The 19,068-nt window shown below is 39.8% G+C and overlaps 1 protein-coding gene across 5 annotated transcripts in view; it reads right to left on the bottom strand.

Moving 5' to 3' along the window:
* The window catches only part of ZBTB25 (zinc finger and BTB domain containing 25), an 81,931-nt gene that overhangs the window by 62,507 nt on the left and 356 nt on the right, over positions 1 to 19,068 (bottom strand). For all 5 annotated transcript variants that reach the window (XM_045565835.1, XM_045565846.1, XM_045565853.1 and 2 more), the window contains exons 2-3: positions 4,731 to 4,910; positions 302 to 1,245 (exon numbers count right to left, since the gene is read on the bottom strand). In XM_045565835.1, the coding sequence (XP_045421791.1) occupies positions 302 to 1,245; positions 4,731 to 4,903 (1,117 nt within the window). In that variant the 5' untranslated portion in view covers positions 4,904 to 4,910. The remainder of the gene's footprint in view (positions 1 to 301; positions 1,246 to 4,730; positions 4,911 to 19,068) is intronic.

Below are 19,068 nucleotides of genomic sequence, written 5' to 3'. Positions count from 1 at the left end.
AAAGAAAAAGAATCAATGGGGAACCTGAGGAGGAAAATACTTTATGAATAAAAAATGCTATGTGAATTTTCTTTTTCAGAATTGGTATAAAAATTCTGAAGGAGAAACTGCTACTCAACTAAGATAGCATCCACATTTTCTTGTGTGAGCTCTGACTCTAAGGCACAAGGCACATCTAAATGTTCTTGTGACAAGTGAGAATTTTTCAAGGAGACGTCAGACCATTTGTCACAATATGGCTGAAATCTCTGGCCCAATGCATTACTAAACCTTTGGCATCGATTATATCTGTAAGATTTACCTTTGTGTATAAACATGTGTTCCAACAATTGGCTCTTTCGAAGAAATTTATGACCACAGATGGTACAGCTGATTTTTCTTTTCCTTGAAAAGGAAAAATTACAGTTTAATTCTACTGGCTCTGTGTCTTTGGAGATCAAAGATACTTGACTGATCTGCAAAGGCTCTGTGGTACCCCGGTTTGAGTGGTCAGGCTGCTGATCATTCTCCTTCACGACAAAGGAGCTGAGCCTGCGGCATTCAAGAGCCTCACTATTTTCATTAAGTGGATGCACTTCACCAAGGTCATTACTTTCCAGAATGGAAGCAGGGACACCAAATGGGAGGGATCCAGATACATGTGTATGGAGATGTTGTCTTAGGTTACTACGGGAATCAAAACGTTCCCCACAGTAATGGCATAAGTGTATTTTGATACTGTTTTCAGTAAAAGTGGGGCCTGTTACCTCTGATGGGGGTGAGGGATGGTTCTGGGAGATCACTGGTTCCGGGTCACATCTCTCCTGCTTGATGGACACTGGGGGCTTCTGGTGCTCCTCCAAGGCCTGGGTAGCAGGATGGGCCCTCTGCTGCTCTGCAGTGCCATCATCCAGTCCAATAGCAAGAGAGAGCTGCAACTGGGGATGGTCACCCTGGACAGCAGTTCTGTTTCCACTGTTATTGGAAGCAGCTTCTTTGACCTCCAGCCCTTGTTTGACAACTGGTTTTTGGGTCGTTGAGATCTGAATGCCATACAAATTTGAGGACTGCACAGTCTCTGGTGAGAACACTTGATTCATTTCAGTTGCAATGTGAGAAAGGTAGTCGGCGTGAAGAAATCGAATCCCTTCCTCCAAACGACTATGATCCACAATCTGTTTTGGCCCTTTCCCCGTGTACATAATGTGCAACAAATAGCTGAATATGTCAGGTTGGATGTCAGTTGGTTGTATTTTTATGCATTCACTGTTAAAAAACAAAAACAGACCCACAGAAAATGAAACATAACCCAGTTGGCCTTTTAGTTTACAGCACAGTCTTAGGCTAACAAAATTTCTTCCCAAGAAGTTCAAACTTAGCAGTCTACCTTGACGAAACATTACCACAAAAGCTTAAACCTTGAAACTTTCATTTTTACGGCCCAACAATAAGTTGTTTTTTTTTTTAATTTTTTTCTTTTTTCTTAGGTTTTTTTTTCTTTTTTCTTTTTGAGACAGAGTCTCACTGTGTTGCCCAGGCTAGAGTGCCATGGCATCAGCCTAGCTCACATCAACCTCAAACTCCTGGGCTCAAGTGATCCTTCTGCCTCAGCCTCCCGAGTAGCTGGGACTACAGACACACACCACCATGCCCGGCTAATTTTTTGTGTATATTTTAGTTGTCCAGCTAATTTCTTTCTATTTTTAGTAGAGACAGGGTCTCGCTCTTGCTCAGGCTGGTCTCGAACTCCTGAGCTCAAACGATCCACCCGCCTCGGCCTCCCAGAGCGCTAGGATTACAGGCATGAGCCACTGCGCCCGGCCCCAACAATAAGTCTTGATGTATTCAATCTACTGCATCAAGTTAGGAAACACAGACAAATATTCTGATTAGTTCAACATTAACACTAATCGAGTGACTCCTAAGTGATGTGCACTATACTAGGTGCCAGGGGGTAGAAAAATAATGAATAAAATAGGTACCCTGCTCTTAAGGAATTTAACAGTCTATTGAGTATTATAACCAAAAGTACAGAAAACAGGTACTCAAACAGATACCTGTATGCCAATATTCACTGCAGCATTATTGATAGTAGCCAAAAGGTAGAAACAACCCAAATGTCCATCAAAAGATGAATGAATAACCAAAATGTGGCATATACATACGATAGAATATTATTTACCCAGAAAAAGGAATGAAGTTCTGATACATGCTACAACATGGATGAACTGCAAACTATGAAACATTATGCTAAGTAAAATAAGCCAGACATAAAAGGACACATATCACATAAAATATCTAGAATAGGTAAATTCATAGAGACAGAAAGTAGATTAGGTCTCTGGGGGCTGAGGGTGAAGGGATGGGGAGTTATTGCTCAATGGATATAGTGTTTCTGTTTGGGGTGATGAAAAAGTTTTGGAAATAGATAGTGGTAACGGTTGCACAACACTGTGAATGTGATTACTGCCACTATATTATATAATTCAAAAATGGTAAATATGGCAAATTTTATATTCATATACATTGCCACAAAAATGTTTAAAAATTTTAAAGAAAATCTATTAAAATTGGTAATATTAAAAAATTATGCTAACCTTATTTTTGCTTCTAAAATATATTTATACATCTATTCTTTAAATCACAAATGAATATGTAATAGGTATAATTTTGAAAAGCTTTAAAATAATCCTAAACTCAATTTTTACATATGAATCTAGAATTCAGTTAATGGATGGAAACAATTGCATAAGAAAAAATCAGAAAACCCCTTGCAAAATTAGAATACAGACCACTTGAAGGAAATGTTGGATACCAAGGAACAATGCAATCAGTCAATGGCTTACCTTCCATAAAGCAAAGTTTGTGTCAATGCATCACAATGCACTGGGTGTCAATAGGATGGCAATCTATTTCTTTAGTCCTGATATCTCTCCCTCTTGGGTTCCACTCTTAGCTCTGCCCCACCCATTTACATGGTCTGTAGCAGGGTTTTTTGGTTTTTTTTGGACATCAGTTCAGAGTTCTGCTAATACGATTTTTAGTTGCTCAACACAGATATTATATAGCAGGCCTGCCACTTTTGTATCTCCTTGGTTTAATTTAGCATTGTGCCTGGCACACCATAGGTGCTTTGAGAACTGAACCAACTCACAGCTTTCAGAGGAGATTGATCTGAAGGTAGCATTTCTAATATAGTGAAAGTAATCTACACTGACACTTAGGTCAGAGAAGAAACTCAGTGGCCTGGCTGAAAGGCTGCCCATCACCTGTCCTGTCCTCCACTCCAACCTCCTTTCCCCTTTGTGTCATACATTCCAATCATGCTGATCTACTCTATTGTCTGAATATGCTAGTGTGGTTCATAGCTATATATGTTTTCATGCCGTATTTTCCCTCTACCTACAATGCACCTTCTAACATTCCTCTGTAACACCTGAAAAACTCCTTCTGATTCTTTAAAATCCAAGGCCTCTATAAAACCTGTTCCAACCCTCTGAAAATAGGGCTGCTGAAACCCTACTCTAACTTGTACACACTTCTATGATAGACTTACCACATTATTAATAACAGCAACTAACAGTGCAAAGCTCTTTTCTAAGCACTTTAATATTATTCATCCATTTAACCTTCTCAATACCCATGGGTGAGTATACTGTTGTAGCATTTTACAGACAAGGAAACTGAGGCACAGAGAGGTACATTATACTTAATTATTTGCTTTACCCACATTACCTCTCTATCAGACTATGAATTTCTTGAGGCCAAAGAATATAACTTATCTATTACTGGGGTCTAACACAGTACCTGACATGTAAGTATTAGATAAATATTTGAATGAATGAACAATTATATTGAAATGTATAATTGAGGCTGAACTCCTAAGTATTAATATTTCATGTAAGGTCCTTTAAAAAAACATACAGTGAGCCAGGCATAGTTGCTTGCACCTGTAATCCCAGTTATTTGCGAGGCTGAGGTGGGAGTTGCTTGAGCCCAGGAGTTTGAGGTTGCAGTGAGCTTATGATTGTGCCACTGCACTCCAGCCTGGGTGACAGAGTGAGACCCCATTTCTAAACAAAACAAAAACATAGAGTGTTCTGTCACTTTCAACCTAGGATGGACTAAAACTACTCTTCACCAAGAGCTCAGAATCTGAATACTCATTTCCTGCCCTTTCCTTACATGCCTATTATTTTGGGGTAACCCAAATTTGAAAAAGCAAAAGAAGTCTTTGAAAAAATATTTGAAACAAATGACCTCTGAACTGTAATATGGAATATGTGGTGGGTAGAATTACGACACTGAAACCTTGCTAGGAAAAGTGTAATGAAATAGAAACCAACAACTTAGCAATTAAAAGCACAGACCTTTAGCTTCAGATAAGGCTGCATTTGAGTCCCACCTGTTATCTGTACAACCCTGAATAGGCAAGTTACTTACAAGTTAATCTCAGTTTCCTTTTCTTTTCTCTAAAATAGGGATAGCAGTCAAATTTACATTATAGAGTAAATACTTAATGCTTGGGTATGGGATAAGCCTTCAATAAATTTTAGCTATTATTGTTTTCATTCTTATCATCCGCCTTGGATCCTATACAGAGTTTAATGACTGATGTACAAAAAAAATTATAATAATTTTTTTTTCTTAGGGTGATCCCATAACAAAGAATCTCCAAAATAATATTATAATAAAGCTTATATAAATCACAATATTAAAAATTCTTCTGATTTATAAAAACACATCCTTACCTTGTTTGGTGAATAAATATCATCTTGAAATAGTTAGAAAAGGCAGCAAGCACTGCTCTGTGGGCTTTGAAGTAAACATCTCCAATAGCAACTGTGCAATCACACAGAAAACCAAATTCTCGCTGCATGTTCAGCTGCTGCAAAAGGACAAGGCTATGACTAGCAGTGTCCATTGTGGCTCTGAGAAAAAGGACAACATAAATACATATGTGTGTATGTATATATATAGTTTTTACAAAATGCCTACAGTCCACACAAATCTATAAAATTGTAAGGAGCCCTAAGGTTAAATAAAATTATTCAACACTTCTAAATACTGTTATTTTTACCTCAAACCTAGTTAACATTAAACCCCTCCATTATGACAACTGATATAAACTCTGCTGAACTGTAAAATATGACCGTTTTTCATCTGGTAAGAAGTTAGCTTAGTATGAGTGACATATGAACAAAAGGAAGGCCTGTCCTTTCCTATGTATGTGACCACAATGTTTCTAATCCTGTTTCCTCATTGGAAAAATAGAAATAAGATAACTGATCCCTGCCTCAGAGTTAAATGAGATAATCTATGTGAAAATCATGTTGTAAGAGAAACTACTATTCCAATGTTAAGCTATAAATGTTAATAACAAAACAAGGTGTCTGGGCTGGGCTAGAGCTGTCACTGCTCCTTAGGGATCCTCTGGTGCTCAGGGGACACAGGCTTCCTGACTATCATAAAATATTAGGGGGACTTACCAGTCACAGTAGCTCAGGAACCCTTAAAATAGATGTTAAACCGCATCCCCTGATTTACATGGGGCCCAGGAGCCTCATGAGAAAGAACTTAAACCCTGATCTCAACTAAATTCAGACACACCTAAATAATATAGGTTCCCAAAGGAAGTAGAAGGCAGGATGGAACAATTGGGTCTCAGGGGGAAAATCCTACATGAGGCAGAATATGCAGAATTCTGGCCAAGAGGCCTACTATGAGCACCAAGGACATTCAGGAGTGCCCTAGTTTTCATTACCTTCTCTACCCTAGCTGTGCAGAGAGCCCTGAAGCTTTAGGGAGAAGGCAGGTATAGAATAAAGGCATCACTGGGTGGCTGGGAGAACATCCTCTGAAAGAGCAGACTCTGAAAAAGAGAATGAGGTTCCCTCACTAGCCAGAGAGACCAAGGTTTAAGGAGGACAGTGGTAGAGTATGGGGTTAGCCATCTGGAGACTGGCAGTAGCCTGGGTAGCAGACAGTTGAGGGATCGATCATATGATAAAAATAGCTAACATTTTATAGTGCTGCCTACATGTTAGGCACTTTTCACTCATTTAATTCTCAATATAACTCTGCAAGAAAGGGAATACTAAATGCCTCTTACAGATGAAGGAGTTGAATTAACACAACACAGAGAGTTAAAGTAATTTACTCAAGGTCACACTGATAGTAAGTAGCAAAGCAGGGGATTCAAACCCAGGCAACTGAGGTCCAGAGCCCAAATTTCATTCCTCCCCACCTCCCAAAGGGAATATGATCCACAAACTGGAGAAGCCTAGGGAACAGAAGGGTTACACATAAAGACACCCATTGGGCCAGGCAGTAGCTCATGCCTGTAATCCCAGCACAATGGGAGGCAGAGGTGGGAGGATTGCTTGAGACCAGGAGTTTGAGACCAGCCTGAGCAACACAGCAAGACCTCATCTCTACAAAAAATTAAAAAAATTAGCAAATGCCTGTAGTTAGCTGCTCAGGAGGCTGAGGCTGGAGGACTGCTTGAGCCCAGGAGTTCAAGGCTGCAATGAGCTGTGATATGGCCACTGAACTCCAGCCCTGGTGACAGAGTGAGATCCTGTCTCTAAGGAAAAAAAAAAAAAGACAAAAACAATAAAGCGATACCCATGGAAAGCCTCATGTGTTTGGAAAGAAGAATCAGGGAGAAACTCAAGATTTCCTGCTGATGAAGCAAATATAATACAGCAAAACAAATATTTGTTTGTTAGCAGATAAAGTCTAGAATATAACTGGTAACGATAATAATTATTACTGATAAAAGGTAGAATCTAGGCCAGGCTTGGTGGCTCACGCCTGTAATCCTAGCACTCTGGGAGGCCGAGGCGGGAGGACTGCTTGAGCTCGGGAGTTCGAGACCAGCCTGAGCAAGAGCAAGACCCCTTCTCTACTAAAAATAGAAAGAAATTAGCTGGACAACTAAAAATATATACAGAAAAAATTAGCCAGGCATGATGGCACATGCCTGTAGTCCCAGCTACTCGGGAGGCTGAGGCAGAAGGATTGCTTGAGCCCAGGAGTTTGAGGTTGCTGTGAGCTAGGCTTGACGCCACGGCACTCTAGCCCAGGCAACAGAGTGAGACTCTGTCTCCAAAAAAAAAAAAAAAAGAAAGGTAGAATCTATTCTCATTAAAACTACATATTTAATGTACTGATATGGAATAATCTCCAAGATATATTAAGTGAAAAAGGCATAACGTACAATTATACAGAGAAGACTATTCTTTATGTAAAAGGAGTGGAATGGTTATTTTATTTTTAAAGGTGGGAGAGGAATTAATATGTAAATATGTTCTTGTTTATACATACATCTCTGGAAAGATTCAAAGAAACCAGTAAAATGTTCATTTCTGGGAGGGAAACTATGTAGTAGGGGAGCTTGGGGGGTGGGGAAGCGGGGAAGTATATGGTTTGAACTTTAAAAAACTTTTTATTAAAGTTTAATATAAATACATATCTACATATTCCTTTTCCCCTCCTTTTTAAAAAAATTATAAAATATTTCAGATATACAAGTAGGTATAGGGAACACTGCAACAAACACCCATCCACCTACTACTCAGCACAGAAAATAAACATTATAGGACAGGTGCGGTGGCTCACACCGGTAATCCTAGCACTTTGGGAGGCTGAGGAAGGAGGATCCCTTGAGGCCAGGAGTTTGAGACAAGCCTGGGGAACATAGCAAGACTCCACCTTTACAAAAAGTAAAACAATTAGCCAGGCATGGTGGTCCATGCCTGTAGTTATAGCAACTAGGGAAGCTGAGGCAGGAGAATTGCTTGAGCCCAAGAATTTGGGGTTGCAGTGAGCTATGATCATACCACTGTACTCTAGCCCAGGCAACAGAGCAAGACCCTGTCTTAAAACAAAAACCAAACAAGATTACAAACATGGTAGAGGCTTCCTCACATATCTCCTTCATTCTATCCTCCCACCCACCTTGCCTCCAAAGTAACCACCATCCTGAATTTGATGTTTATGACTCTCTTATACATCAGTACATTCTTACTGATAGGTATATAACATTTAAGAAGGTAGAATATTGTTTTGCATGTTTTAAAGTTTTAAGTAATACTGTACTTTAGGAATCCTGCATTTAACTCTACACTGATGCATTATTTTAAACCCTACTTCTTCGAACGTAATAGTTTTCCCCATTCCTCCTCCAATTAAAAAAAAACAAAACTCTTATCCCTTACCATATCATTTTTAAAAGACTTTACACAGCAAAAAATAAGAAATAACAAGATAACAGAAGGTACAGACTTGAACCTATCCTCTAGGAATATAAACAAAAATCCAAATTGTGGGCATTGTTCCAAGAGGCCATTTACCTAAAAGTCACTATTTATTGTACTTAACACATTTCCCTGATTCTAAAACACCATCAATTTACAGGGGATTAAAAAAAAACCCTCTATATTAGAAATTTCAGTATGTGAAAAACATGTCCTAGAACCAATGAAATGGTTCAAATTGAAGTACCTTAAACTAGCCTTACAAATTGTCTCAAAAAAACTAAACCCTCAGATAATAAACATTTTTAGCAGCTCTTTCTATTCTATATTATGCATTAGTATAATGAACTATTGAACCATATGGAAATGAGAAATAGCCCACTAATAAGCCAAAAATCTTATGGTTAATGGTCTATAAGTAACAGTCAAATTCTTCACTTACTCAACAAATTTTTTTTTTTGTTTTTGAGACAAGAGTCTCACTCTGTTGCCCAGGCTAGAGTGCCGTGGCATCAGCCTAGCTCACAGCAACCTCAAACTCCTGGGCTCAAGCCATCCTCTTGCCTCAGCCTCCCGAGTAGCTGGGACTACAGGCACACGCCACCATGCCCAGCTAATTTTTTCTATATATATTTTTAGCTGTCCATATAATTTCTTTCTATTTTAGTAGAGACGAGGTCTTGCTCTTGCTCAGGCTGGTCTCGAACTCCTGAGCTCAAACGATCCACCCGCCTCAGCCTCCCAAAGTGCTAGGATTACAGGCGTGAGCCACTGCGCCCGGCCAACAAATATTTTTAAAAAGAAATTTAAAAAAGAAAAAATATTTGAAAGCATGCATTGTACAAGGCATAGAGACAGAAAAATAAGATTACAGGCTCATAAGGAAGGTAGAACATCAGACAGTAATTTTAAGATGAAGCAAAAGCACTGAGTGTCACAGAGCAGTTCAGAAAACATACTATAAGGGGGAGATAAATATGGCGACTTGATGGAAAATAAGGCATTTCAACTGGATTTACATGAACAGGCAGAAAAAAATGGAATGAGTAAAATTAATGGGAGGGGTATGAATATTAGATAACAGAAGAATTCAGTTTGGCATAGGAAAAAAAACAAAGCAAGCAGAAGGAAACAACAAGAGATGGGGTCAGCTCACAGAGGATACTAAATGTAAAGGGTTTTAAAGTGAACTACATAAGATGTTTGAGTGAGAACAGCATGATCAGTTACTTACTCTGTAGGAGGGACAATACTACAGTAGTTAAAGCTTGGACTCTGGAATCAGCTTAAAATTCCAGCTCTGCTATTTACCGGGTGTTTGGTCTTCAGATACAACTCTATGTCTGTTTCACTTATAAAAAATGGTTAAAGACAGTATCTACCTTATAGGTTGTTATATGGATTTAATATGACAATGCATATAAGCATTTCGAAATGGTGGGGCCCATAGCAAGTGTTCAATAAATGCCAGTTATTATCATCATCACCATCATAAGGCCTGTGAGTCAATACTGCTCAAGTAGCAACATACAAAAAGCATTAGTTCCAGCCTGAGCAAAAGCGAGACTCCATCTCTACTAAAAATAGAAATTATCTGGCCAACTAAAATATATATATAGAAAAAATGAGCCGAGCATGGTGGCGCATGCCTGTAGTCCCAGCTACTCGGGAGGCTGAGGCAGTAGGATCGCTTAAGCCCAGGAGTTTGAGGTTGCTGTGAGCTAGGCTGATGCCACAGCACTCACTCTAGCCCGGGCAACAAAGTGACACTCTGTCTCAAAAAAAAAAAAGCATTAGTAAGGGAAAGGCATAGAAAAAGGAAGACTGGCTAGGAGCTTACTACAATATCCAAGTAATGGCAGTGGGAATGAACAAGGAATGCAAGAAATATATCAGACATAAAACATGACTTGGGGCCCGGCGCGGTAGCTCACGCCTGTAATCCTAGCACTCTGGGAGGCCGAGGCAGGTGGATCGCTCGAGGTCAGGAGTTCGAGACCAGCCTGAGCAAGAGTGAGACCCCGTCTCTACTAAAAATAGAAAGAAATTATCTGGCCAACTAAAAATATATATAGAAAAAATTAGCCGGACATGGTGGCGCATGCCTGTAGTCCCAGCTACTCGGGAAGCTGAGGCAGCAGGATCAACTTAAGCCCAGGAGTTTGAGGTTGCTGTGAGCTAGGCTGATGCCACGGCACTCACTCTATCCCGGGAAAGAGAGTGAGACTCTGTCTCAAAAAACAAAAACAAAAAAAAAAAAAACATGACTGGGCAGCAGATTGGATGTGGTCAGCCACATAGACGATCAAGTCAAAGGTGAGGCTCAGAATTCCAGCTTGGATAACTGGAGGAATTCATCCATTCCTTCAGATCATATTTGCATAGTATCTGCCATGTGCAAGCTATTGATATAAAGATATGGTCCCAGAAAGCCAGAGAAGAGGCATAGAAACTGGCTTGGAAAGAGAGGTTTCACTTTGGCCACAGAGAGCTCCAGGTGTCTACTCAAGGACATCTGAGTAGAAATGTTTAGTGATCACAGTGGCTCAGTAAGTGCGACTGGGCTCTAGAGAAAGCAGGGCTGTAGAGGGAGATTAGGCCTCTGAAATGACAAGGCTGAAGTAACCAGGTACAGATGGGACTATGAAATAAGAGGGAAAAAAAGCTAAGAATGAATCTCTGGAAAGCACAGAAAAGACACAATAAGGCAGAAGAGGAGAAATAAGAAAACATATTGTCACTGAGGAAAGGCAAGGGAGGTGAAGGAGAGGCAAGAAACTGGCAGGAAGGAAATGGCAATGGCACAAAATAGTGAAGAGAAACACGGTGGTGAGGCCCCTTATAAACACCCTCAAGTTTGGTGACCAAGAGATTCCAAGTGATCTCTGACAACAGTTCAGGAAAGCAGTGAGGGCAAAATATCTGACTAAAGGGGTGTTAGAAACCAGAGGGTAGGCACAGACAGGAGAGGACGCTGAGGAAGCTGCAGATCAAAGGAAGACCCTTAGGCTGAAAGGCAGCAGTCTCTAGAAGCCAGAAGGGATGCAATCAAAAGCAGCAGTTAGCTGTGGAGAAAAGAGGGATCTTTTTCTGACAGTGGAAAAGAGACGAATGAGATAAGGAGAAAGAATTTGAGAGCACTCTTTTAGATGTCATTGATCTATAAACTATGAAGTCAGTCCATATGTAAAGGGAAAAGTTTAGGCTGTGAAAGAAACCTGGAGTAATAAACCCTGACACTCATATAGAACACCGAAGTTTAAAAAGAACTTTCATATACACTAATTTTATTTCTCTTTCTGTTTCAGATTAGATATTTTCTATTAATCTATCTTCAAATTCACTGAGTCCTCTGTCAATTCTAATCTGTTAAACCCATTCAGGGAGATGTTTTGTTTCAGATAAATCTTCAGGTCTAAAATTTTCATTTCATTCTTTTTTTAAACTTTCTATTTCTCTGCTAAGATTCCTATTTGCTCACATATACAATCTTATTTTGCTTTATATCCTTGAGCATACTTATCATAGCTGCTTTAAATTTTCTCTGCTAAATCCAACCTTTGGGTCACTTTGGGGTCAATCTCCATTGATTAGGGTGATGGTTTCCCGTCTAGTCATTTCAGATTATATCCCAGACATTGTAATTAATATAGTTTACTCTAGATTCTGTAATATTCCTTCTAAGAGTGTTGATGTTTTTGTTTTTGCAGACAATTAACATAGCTGGACTTAAACTCCAAGTTCTGCCTCCCCTATGGTGGACAGCAGCTGAAATCTCTGTTCTTTTTTTTTTTTTAGCCTTAGGTGTGCTTTTTGGAGGCTGCTCCATACATGTACAGTTCAGGGGTTTGCAAGAGATTCAAGCACAGTTTATAAGCAGTATTTGGGGTTATGCCACCCCAACATCCTAAGATATCCCCCTTCACTTTCCAGCTATTTGATCACTCTGAGCTGTCTTTTTTTCTTCAAGTGAGATTAGATTACAGGTTACTATTCCAGTTTTAGCCACCTCCTTGTATCACCAACTGGGACTTTCCCTGGGTCTAAAAGCTATAAAAATGGAAACATATCCACTGTTGTTCCCCTCTTTCAATTGCAGACCTCACTCTAGTTTCTGTAACTCTCAAATGTATTTCTCAGAACTTTTTCCCCCTAAGTTTATGGTTTTTATCAGCAGAAGAACTGTCCCAATAGGAAGTACTCAATCATTATCCTATATTAGCAGTTCTAAAACGTTTTGGTCTCAAGATCCAGATATACTCTTAAAAAAGTATTAAAGACTGTTAAGACATGTTTATAATTTTTTATCAGTATTTACCGTATTAGAAATTATTAATAAAAGTGAAGGATGGGCGAGGTGGCTCACACCTGTAATCCTAGCACTCTGGGAGGCCGAGGCCGGAGGATCACTTGAGCTCAGGAGTTCCAGACCAGTCTGAGCAAGTGCGAGACCCCATCTCTACTAAAAATAGAAAAAAATTAGCCGGGTGTGGTGGTGGGTGCCTGTAGTCCCAGCTAATCAGGAGACAGAGGCAGGATGATCGCGTGAGCCCAGGAGTTTGAGGTTGCTGTGAGCTATGATGATGCCACTGCACTCTAGCTGGGGCGACAGAGCGAGACTGTCTCAACTCCCCCCCCCCAAACAGCAGCTGGATTCTTTTATTTGCTTCTGCATTCAATATGTTGTTGTATATCGTTTTGATTCAAGTATATGGAGAATTTGGTCTTAACAAAAGAAAGATTCTTGGCTGGGCGAGGTGGCTCATGGCTGTAATCCTAGCACTCTGGGAGTTCCAAGGTGGGAGGATTGCTTGAAGTCAGGGGTTCAAGACCAGCCTAAGCAAGAGCAAGACCCCATCTCTACTAAAAACAGAAAAAATTAACCAGGTGTGGTGGTGGGTGCCTGTAGTCCCAGCTACTCAGGAGGCTGAAGCAGGAGGATCACATGAGCCCAGGAGTTTGAGGTTGTTGTGAGCTAGGCTGACACTATGGCACTCCAGCCCAGGCAACAGGGCGAGACTGTTTCATCAGAGTGAGACTGTGTCAAAAAAAAAAAAAAGAATAAAACATCTTTATAAGGTGAAAAGAAAAATTTAAAAAGGGAGATTCTTATGGACCCACCGAAACCTCCTATGGGTACTTGGGCCACATTTTGAACCACTGCCCTACACTGTCAGGTTTTTTTTTTTTTAAGCCTATGAGGTAGCAGAGCAAGTACTATTAGTTCTGTTTTACGGTTCAGGAACCACAGGCTCAGAGAAGGCAGGAAAGGTACCCAAATTCGAATAACTAGCTATGAAATGCTGCTGGCCATACTGGCTGGACTTTAAATCCTTTCTTTAAAACCCTCATCTAGAACTTTCAACAGATATAGTGATGGCAGATATTGCAAATATGTTGACTCAAATAAGGGGTTAGTTTCCAAGCTTATAAAACGAAACATTCAGATCTGTTTTAAAAAACCCCAATACACATAATAGGCTCATTCAAACTTATTTGCATAATAGGAGACTTTTGATGTTTTTAAGGCAAGTACCAGATTTTACCTCAAATCAATAGCTCCCATCCATTGCAAAGTTATTAGAACATCTTCTAATACAACTTACTTTGCAAATTATTAGCTAGGCTTTTTATAGTCCTTGCTCATCATTCTTTTACCATGAATTTTATATTCTCTAGTATGTCAAATAGCCAAAGTTTCCCATGCATTCTTAAAAGCTATATTTAAGAATTTTTGGTGGAAATTTTAAGATATAAGTTTTAGAAAAATAACTTATCATTTTATATCTACAAATACTAGAACCAAAATGTAACAGTGCTACATTTTAAAAACTTTTATCTGTTGTCAAAGTGGTATTTATAATAGGTTTAGCATTGATATTTAAAAGACTACAAAAACCTTTACTTTCTAGATTATATAATAGTAACTTTGGATTAGTTCAAACTAAGTAAGATGGAACAACTTTATACTAGTATGTATGTTTGTTTAAAGTTAGCTTGATATTCAATATGTATCTTTGATTTTTATTTATTTAGAAAAATCTATTGTATTTGTTAGACTAGACTCTCACATCTATGGTGGCTAGAATGATGTCCTGGACTACACAGCTCTTCATTCTCTCAGGTTGTAAGAATCCTTAATAAAAAAGGAACAAAAGGATTAACACATCTGTTTCTGTAGGAAAACATATAGTCTTAGATAGTTTCTCTGTAAATCCCTACCACTGAGACTTCATGATTAATTATCATTAAGACAAAGAGACAGGAAAGTTGGCAGAGGAATGTGTACAGCTTTTTTGAGCTACTTACTCATGGCTATAAATACAAAGGCAAAAGCAAAATATTCCAAGTGCCATATGATAAAAGACTTTCTATAGTAACTTTAACTTTTTTCTTTCTCTCTCTTTTTTTTTCCTTTTGTTTTTTTGAGAGACATGGTCCTGCTCTGTCGCCCAGGAGTGCAGTGGCATAATCATAGATCACTGTAACCTGGAACTTCTGGGCTTCGCTAATTTTTTAGTTTGTTTGTTTGTTTTTTAAAGAGACAGAGTCTCACTAAGTTGCTAAGGCTGGTCTTGAACTCCTGGCCTCAAGCAATCCTCCCACCTTGGCTTCCCAAGGTGCTAGGATTACCAGTGTGAGCAAAGGTGCCTGGCCACTTTAACTTTTTAATGGCACTTACACATGATTGTGGAGGTATGACATTTAATCACCTAGAGAATGAAAGAATGTGGAAGTTATTTTACAGTGGAACAGAGCTCTTATTGCTGACTACACTGTAAAACTTTCTATGCAGAGCTGTACTAATGCCTGAGTCCCACCCCAGGCTAACCCAAACAGAATTGCTAGGGGTGGGGCATAGAGTCTTTTTTAAAAAAGCTTCCCAGGTGATTCTAACATGACATTTCAGTTAAGAACCACTGCTCAGAACAGGGGACCAAGGAAACCCAAGAGAGTATTTCACACTCTAGAAAGTACACTGATATTTAAAAAACCTTTACTTTCTAGATTGCAGTAACTCTAGATGAGTTTAAACGAAGTAAGATGGAACAACTTTCTACTAGTATCTATAAAGAAGCAATTTCACAAGTATTCAAAGTGTGGGAATTATACTAATCAAATTAAATGAACAAATAATAACAACTATAATTCTAACTTTAAAAAATTGGCCAGATTAAGAAACAAAATTGTTCCTAAACTAGTAGAGTAGGCATGGGTAGGAAGGTGGAGGAACACACCATTTTCAGACTTCTTTTTAATAGCATTTAAGAAAAAGAAATATTTATTCTCATACTCCATCTACTTTTATAATATCTAAAAATGATATAGAAATTCTTAATACTGAAAATACTGTTTGAGGTAAAAGTTCTAGACATTTGCTTATGAAAATCTACTCAGAATGTTAAAGAGGGAATGAAGCAGACATGGTAGATGATACAGGAAGAGCAGTTACACTCCAGAAACCTTTAACGGATCAGGGAAACGTTTTGGGGGCCTCCTGCCTGTTGGCAGACACAGCCAAACCCCTAAGCTTCTCTAACCCCTATCTAAACAACATTACAGTGTGGGTTGCCTGATAAAGCCAGGCAAACAAGAATGCTAACAACAGTGAGTGCACATTGTTAATGGACCTTAAAAAAAATCAGAACCCTGGGAAGGAAAAGATTCTTCTTAGTCTGTTAAAAAATTAAAGACTGCATTTCTAGCAGAAAACATACTTGAAGTACAGGAGACAGTTGGAAAATAACAACACTAGTATAGACCTAGAATACAGTACAGAGAAGAGTGATTATAACTTCTGAATATAGGTAACTTCTTTTGCCATGAAACTATAGTCCCATGAACACATTACCCACGTGGGCTAATAAAACTCTTTGACTAAAATGCCTATAGTTTTTCAGAAGAAACAAAACATCCACGTATGATTGATTTGTAACCAGGAAAGAAATGAATTAGAAAAATTTCAAAAATAGCTGACAACACTTAAAACACTTTTTCTCCAAATAAGGGAAAGAAAGTTAAGGAAAGAAAGAAAATTCCTGCTAGCACAGGAAAAGTCAAGTGTAAATAGATTTAATCAATAATCCTGAAACTGGCTGGGAGCGGTGGCTCACGCCTATAATCCTAGCACTCTAGGAGGCTGAGGTGGGAGGATCGCTCAAGGTCCGGAGTTCGAGACTAGCCTGAGCAAGAGTGAGGCCACGACTCTACTCAAAATAGAAAGAAATTATCTAGACAACTAGACATATATAGAAAAAATTAGCCGGGCATGGTGGCGCATGCCTGTAGTCCCAGCTACTCAGGAGGCTGAGGCAGTAGCATTGCTTAAGCCTGGGAGTTTCAGGTTGCTGTGAGTGAGGCTGATGCCACGGCACTCTAGCCTGGGCAACAGAGCGAGACTCTGTCTCCAAAAAAAAAAAAAAAAAAAAATCCTGAAACTGATGTTTGCTTCAAACACTTTCTTCTTCCTCCACTCTCCTTTTTTTTTTAACGGGTCCCAAGAGAGGGGCCTGGGCAAGGTTCACGGGTCCCGAGAGAGGGGCCTGAGAAGTCGCCTGCTCTACTCTCCTTAAGCAGGTTCAAGTATCAATATCTTTCCTTTCCTAGGGAGAATACTGTTCTGGATATTCTCAATAGCCATTATTATGTGTAAATACAATAGCCAAGGCCTTGTACTAAGTGCTCTATATGTATTATATTTTTCAATCCTCACTGTGACTAATAAGCATTATTTTCATTTCCATTTTACAGATGAGGGAAAAAAACCTAGACTCGGGACATACAACTAGCAAATTGAGATAAAAAAGCCAAGTCTAGCACCATAGCCTGTGTTAACAACTATAAACTGGAACAGTATTTTTCTTAACTTTCTCCTATCAAAAGACTGAAGTTCACATGCTATTTGGAAAAATAAGCAGAAAGAGGGCACAGGAAGTGGTACAGAAGTACTTTATAATTCATCAAGATAAAGGCACCTGCACTGTTTTAAAAAAAGGAAAAAACCTGCAATAATATAAAACCCCTAACTCTTTTCTGGCCCTATTATTGCGGAAAAGGACAAGCTGGTCAAGCACCACCTACCATAGTAAATAAATCACTTTGCTTCAGTGGTGGGGAGGGCATTATGCAACACTTCCCAGCACAGCTCTGGCCAGGATATTTTATGGCCAAGGCACTTGGGCCCCTCCTCCCCAGCTAGACAGCCTGGCTCCTTCGCATTCCCCTCAGGAGATAGGGTGGAAGCACAGGCTCCACTTTCTAAGGCACAGAGGGCAGCAGAAAGTCCTGCTTGGCCTCTCTGGGCAACCACAGGCGCCAATAAATCAGCCACAGGCAATTCTCTCATCCCCTTCCCGGCCTGAAGTGGGTGCAAGATATAATGCAAAAGATCACTGACTGGACTTAAGAGATAAGTGATTTAGGCTTAAATTCACTGCAAATGACTACATTACAGCAGCTAGGTAAATCTCTCTGAGCCTCTTTCCTTAGGCTTATAACATGGAGACAGCGTCATCTCCTTTTTGTTAAGAATTCAAAATTCACCTATAAAAGCAGCTAGTATGAGACTTGGCCCGTCAGGTACTCAATAAACAGAGACCAACTTGAGCAGAATCCATCTCCACTACATCCAAATAAGACATTCAGGGTAGTACTGGGTAAAAATAGAAAAGTGTAGCAGGTTTTGTGGGGTCTCTCCCTGCTTCCTGCTGGCCATCCCCTGATGTTTTACTGCTTCCCAGACATCAAAACCAACCTATTCCCATCAGTGTTCTGTTCCCTATTAAAGAGCTGATGTCTGATAATGGATTCACGGTTTACTCTCAACTAAAACACATCCAGATTGCTAAAGAGGACTTTGGTGCCTTAATTTAAAGAAGCAACCAATGCTTCAAATGTTAGTTTTTCCTGCAGAGAATAGGGCTGAATTGGGGGTGGGGGTGGCTTTCGGGTCCAAAGTCCATCACAGGCAGCCTAGCCCACCTAGAAATAGTGCCAACTCCACTAGTCCTGAGCCATCACACACTGGCCAAGCCTGACTTCCCCCTCAATAACCTCAATCAAGCCAATGTAATCACCTTTGACTATACATTCTCTACAGAGAGTGGGTTAAACTGCCAAAGCAGTCTTGGCATGGTGGAAAGTGTAATCATCAAGATGCGTGGATGGAGTCTTGGAGTCTAGTTATCAAGAGGTATAGCTCAATCAAGCTACGACTAACTACACTTTAGGCCTGGTGTCATCTTCTCTGTAAAAGGATATAGATGAAATGGATTTTCCATAAGGCACTTTTCAGCTGTAAAATCTGAGATTCCAAAGTGTACCTTACACACTTGACAGAATCCTGTGAGAGAATCTGCAGCTTTATCAGAAAGACTTGAGTCTCAAGAGAAGTAATGCCAAATTTAATCCCTTGGAGGGATACGGGCGTTAATTTATGAAACACGTTAGCAGCTGTCAAGTTCCAGGTACTGCGTTCTGCGCCAAGTAACTAACAGTTTGACTTCTCCAAATTATAACTGCTAAGGAAGGCAGTGATAACAAGGGTGAGCTTCAAAAAACTGAGTTTGTTTATAACGAGATAAAAAAATTTGAAAGAAAAAAATAAATTATTGGGGAGGGGCTTCCTACCCTAGAAACTGGGTAATCACAAACTGGGAGGAGGGACAGTGGCCGCAGCGTCCTCAAAGCCTGCATCTGGAGACTCGCCCGTTTGCAAGAGGGGTCGGCCCGGCCGCCCAGGAAATGCCGCAGGTCCTGTCACGGTTTCCTGCTCTGGGTAGCACCCAGGCCTGCAGGGGAGGTCTCCATGCCTTTACGGCGTCCCGCC

The sequence above is a fragment of the Lemur catta genome, chromosome 1 (assembly GCF_020740605.2).
Source record: "Lemur catta isolate mLemCat1 chromosome 1, mLemCat1.pri, whole genome shotgun sequence".
In the NCBI taxonomy this organism is placed as follows: domain Eukaryota; kingdom Metazoa; phylum Chordata; class Mammalia; order Primates; family Lemuridae; genus Lemur; species Lemur catta.
Note: the sequence above shows the minus strand (reverse complement) of the source record. Positions and strands in the feature narration are given on the sequence as shown.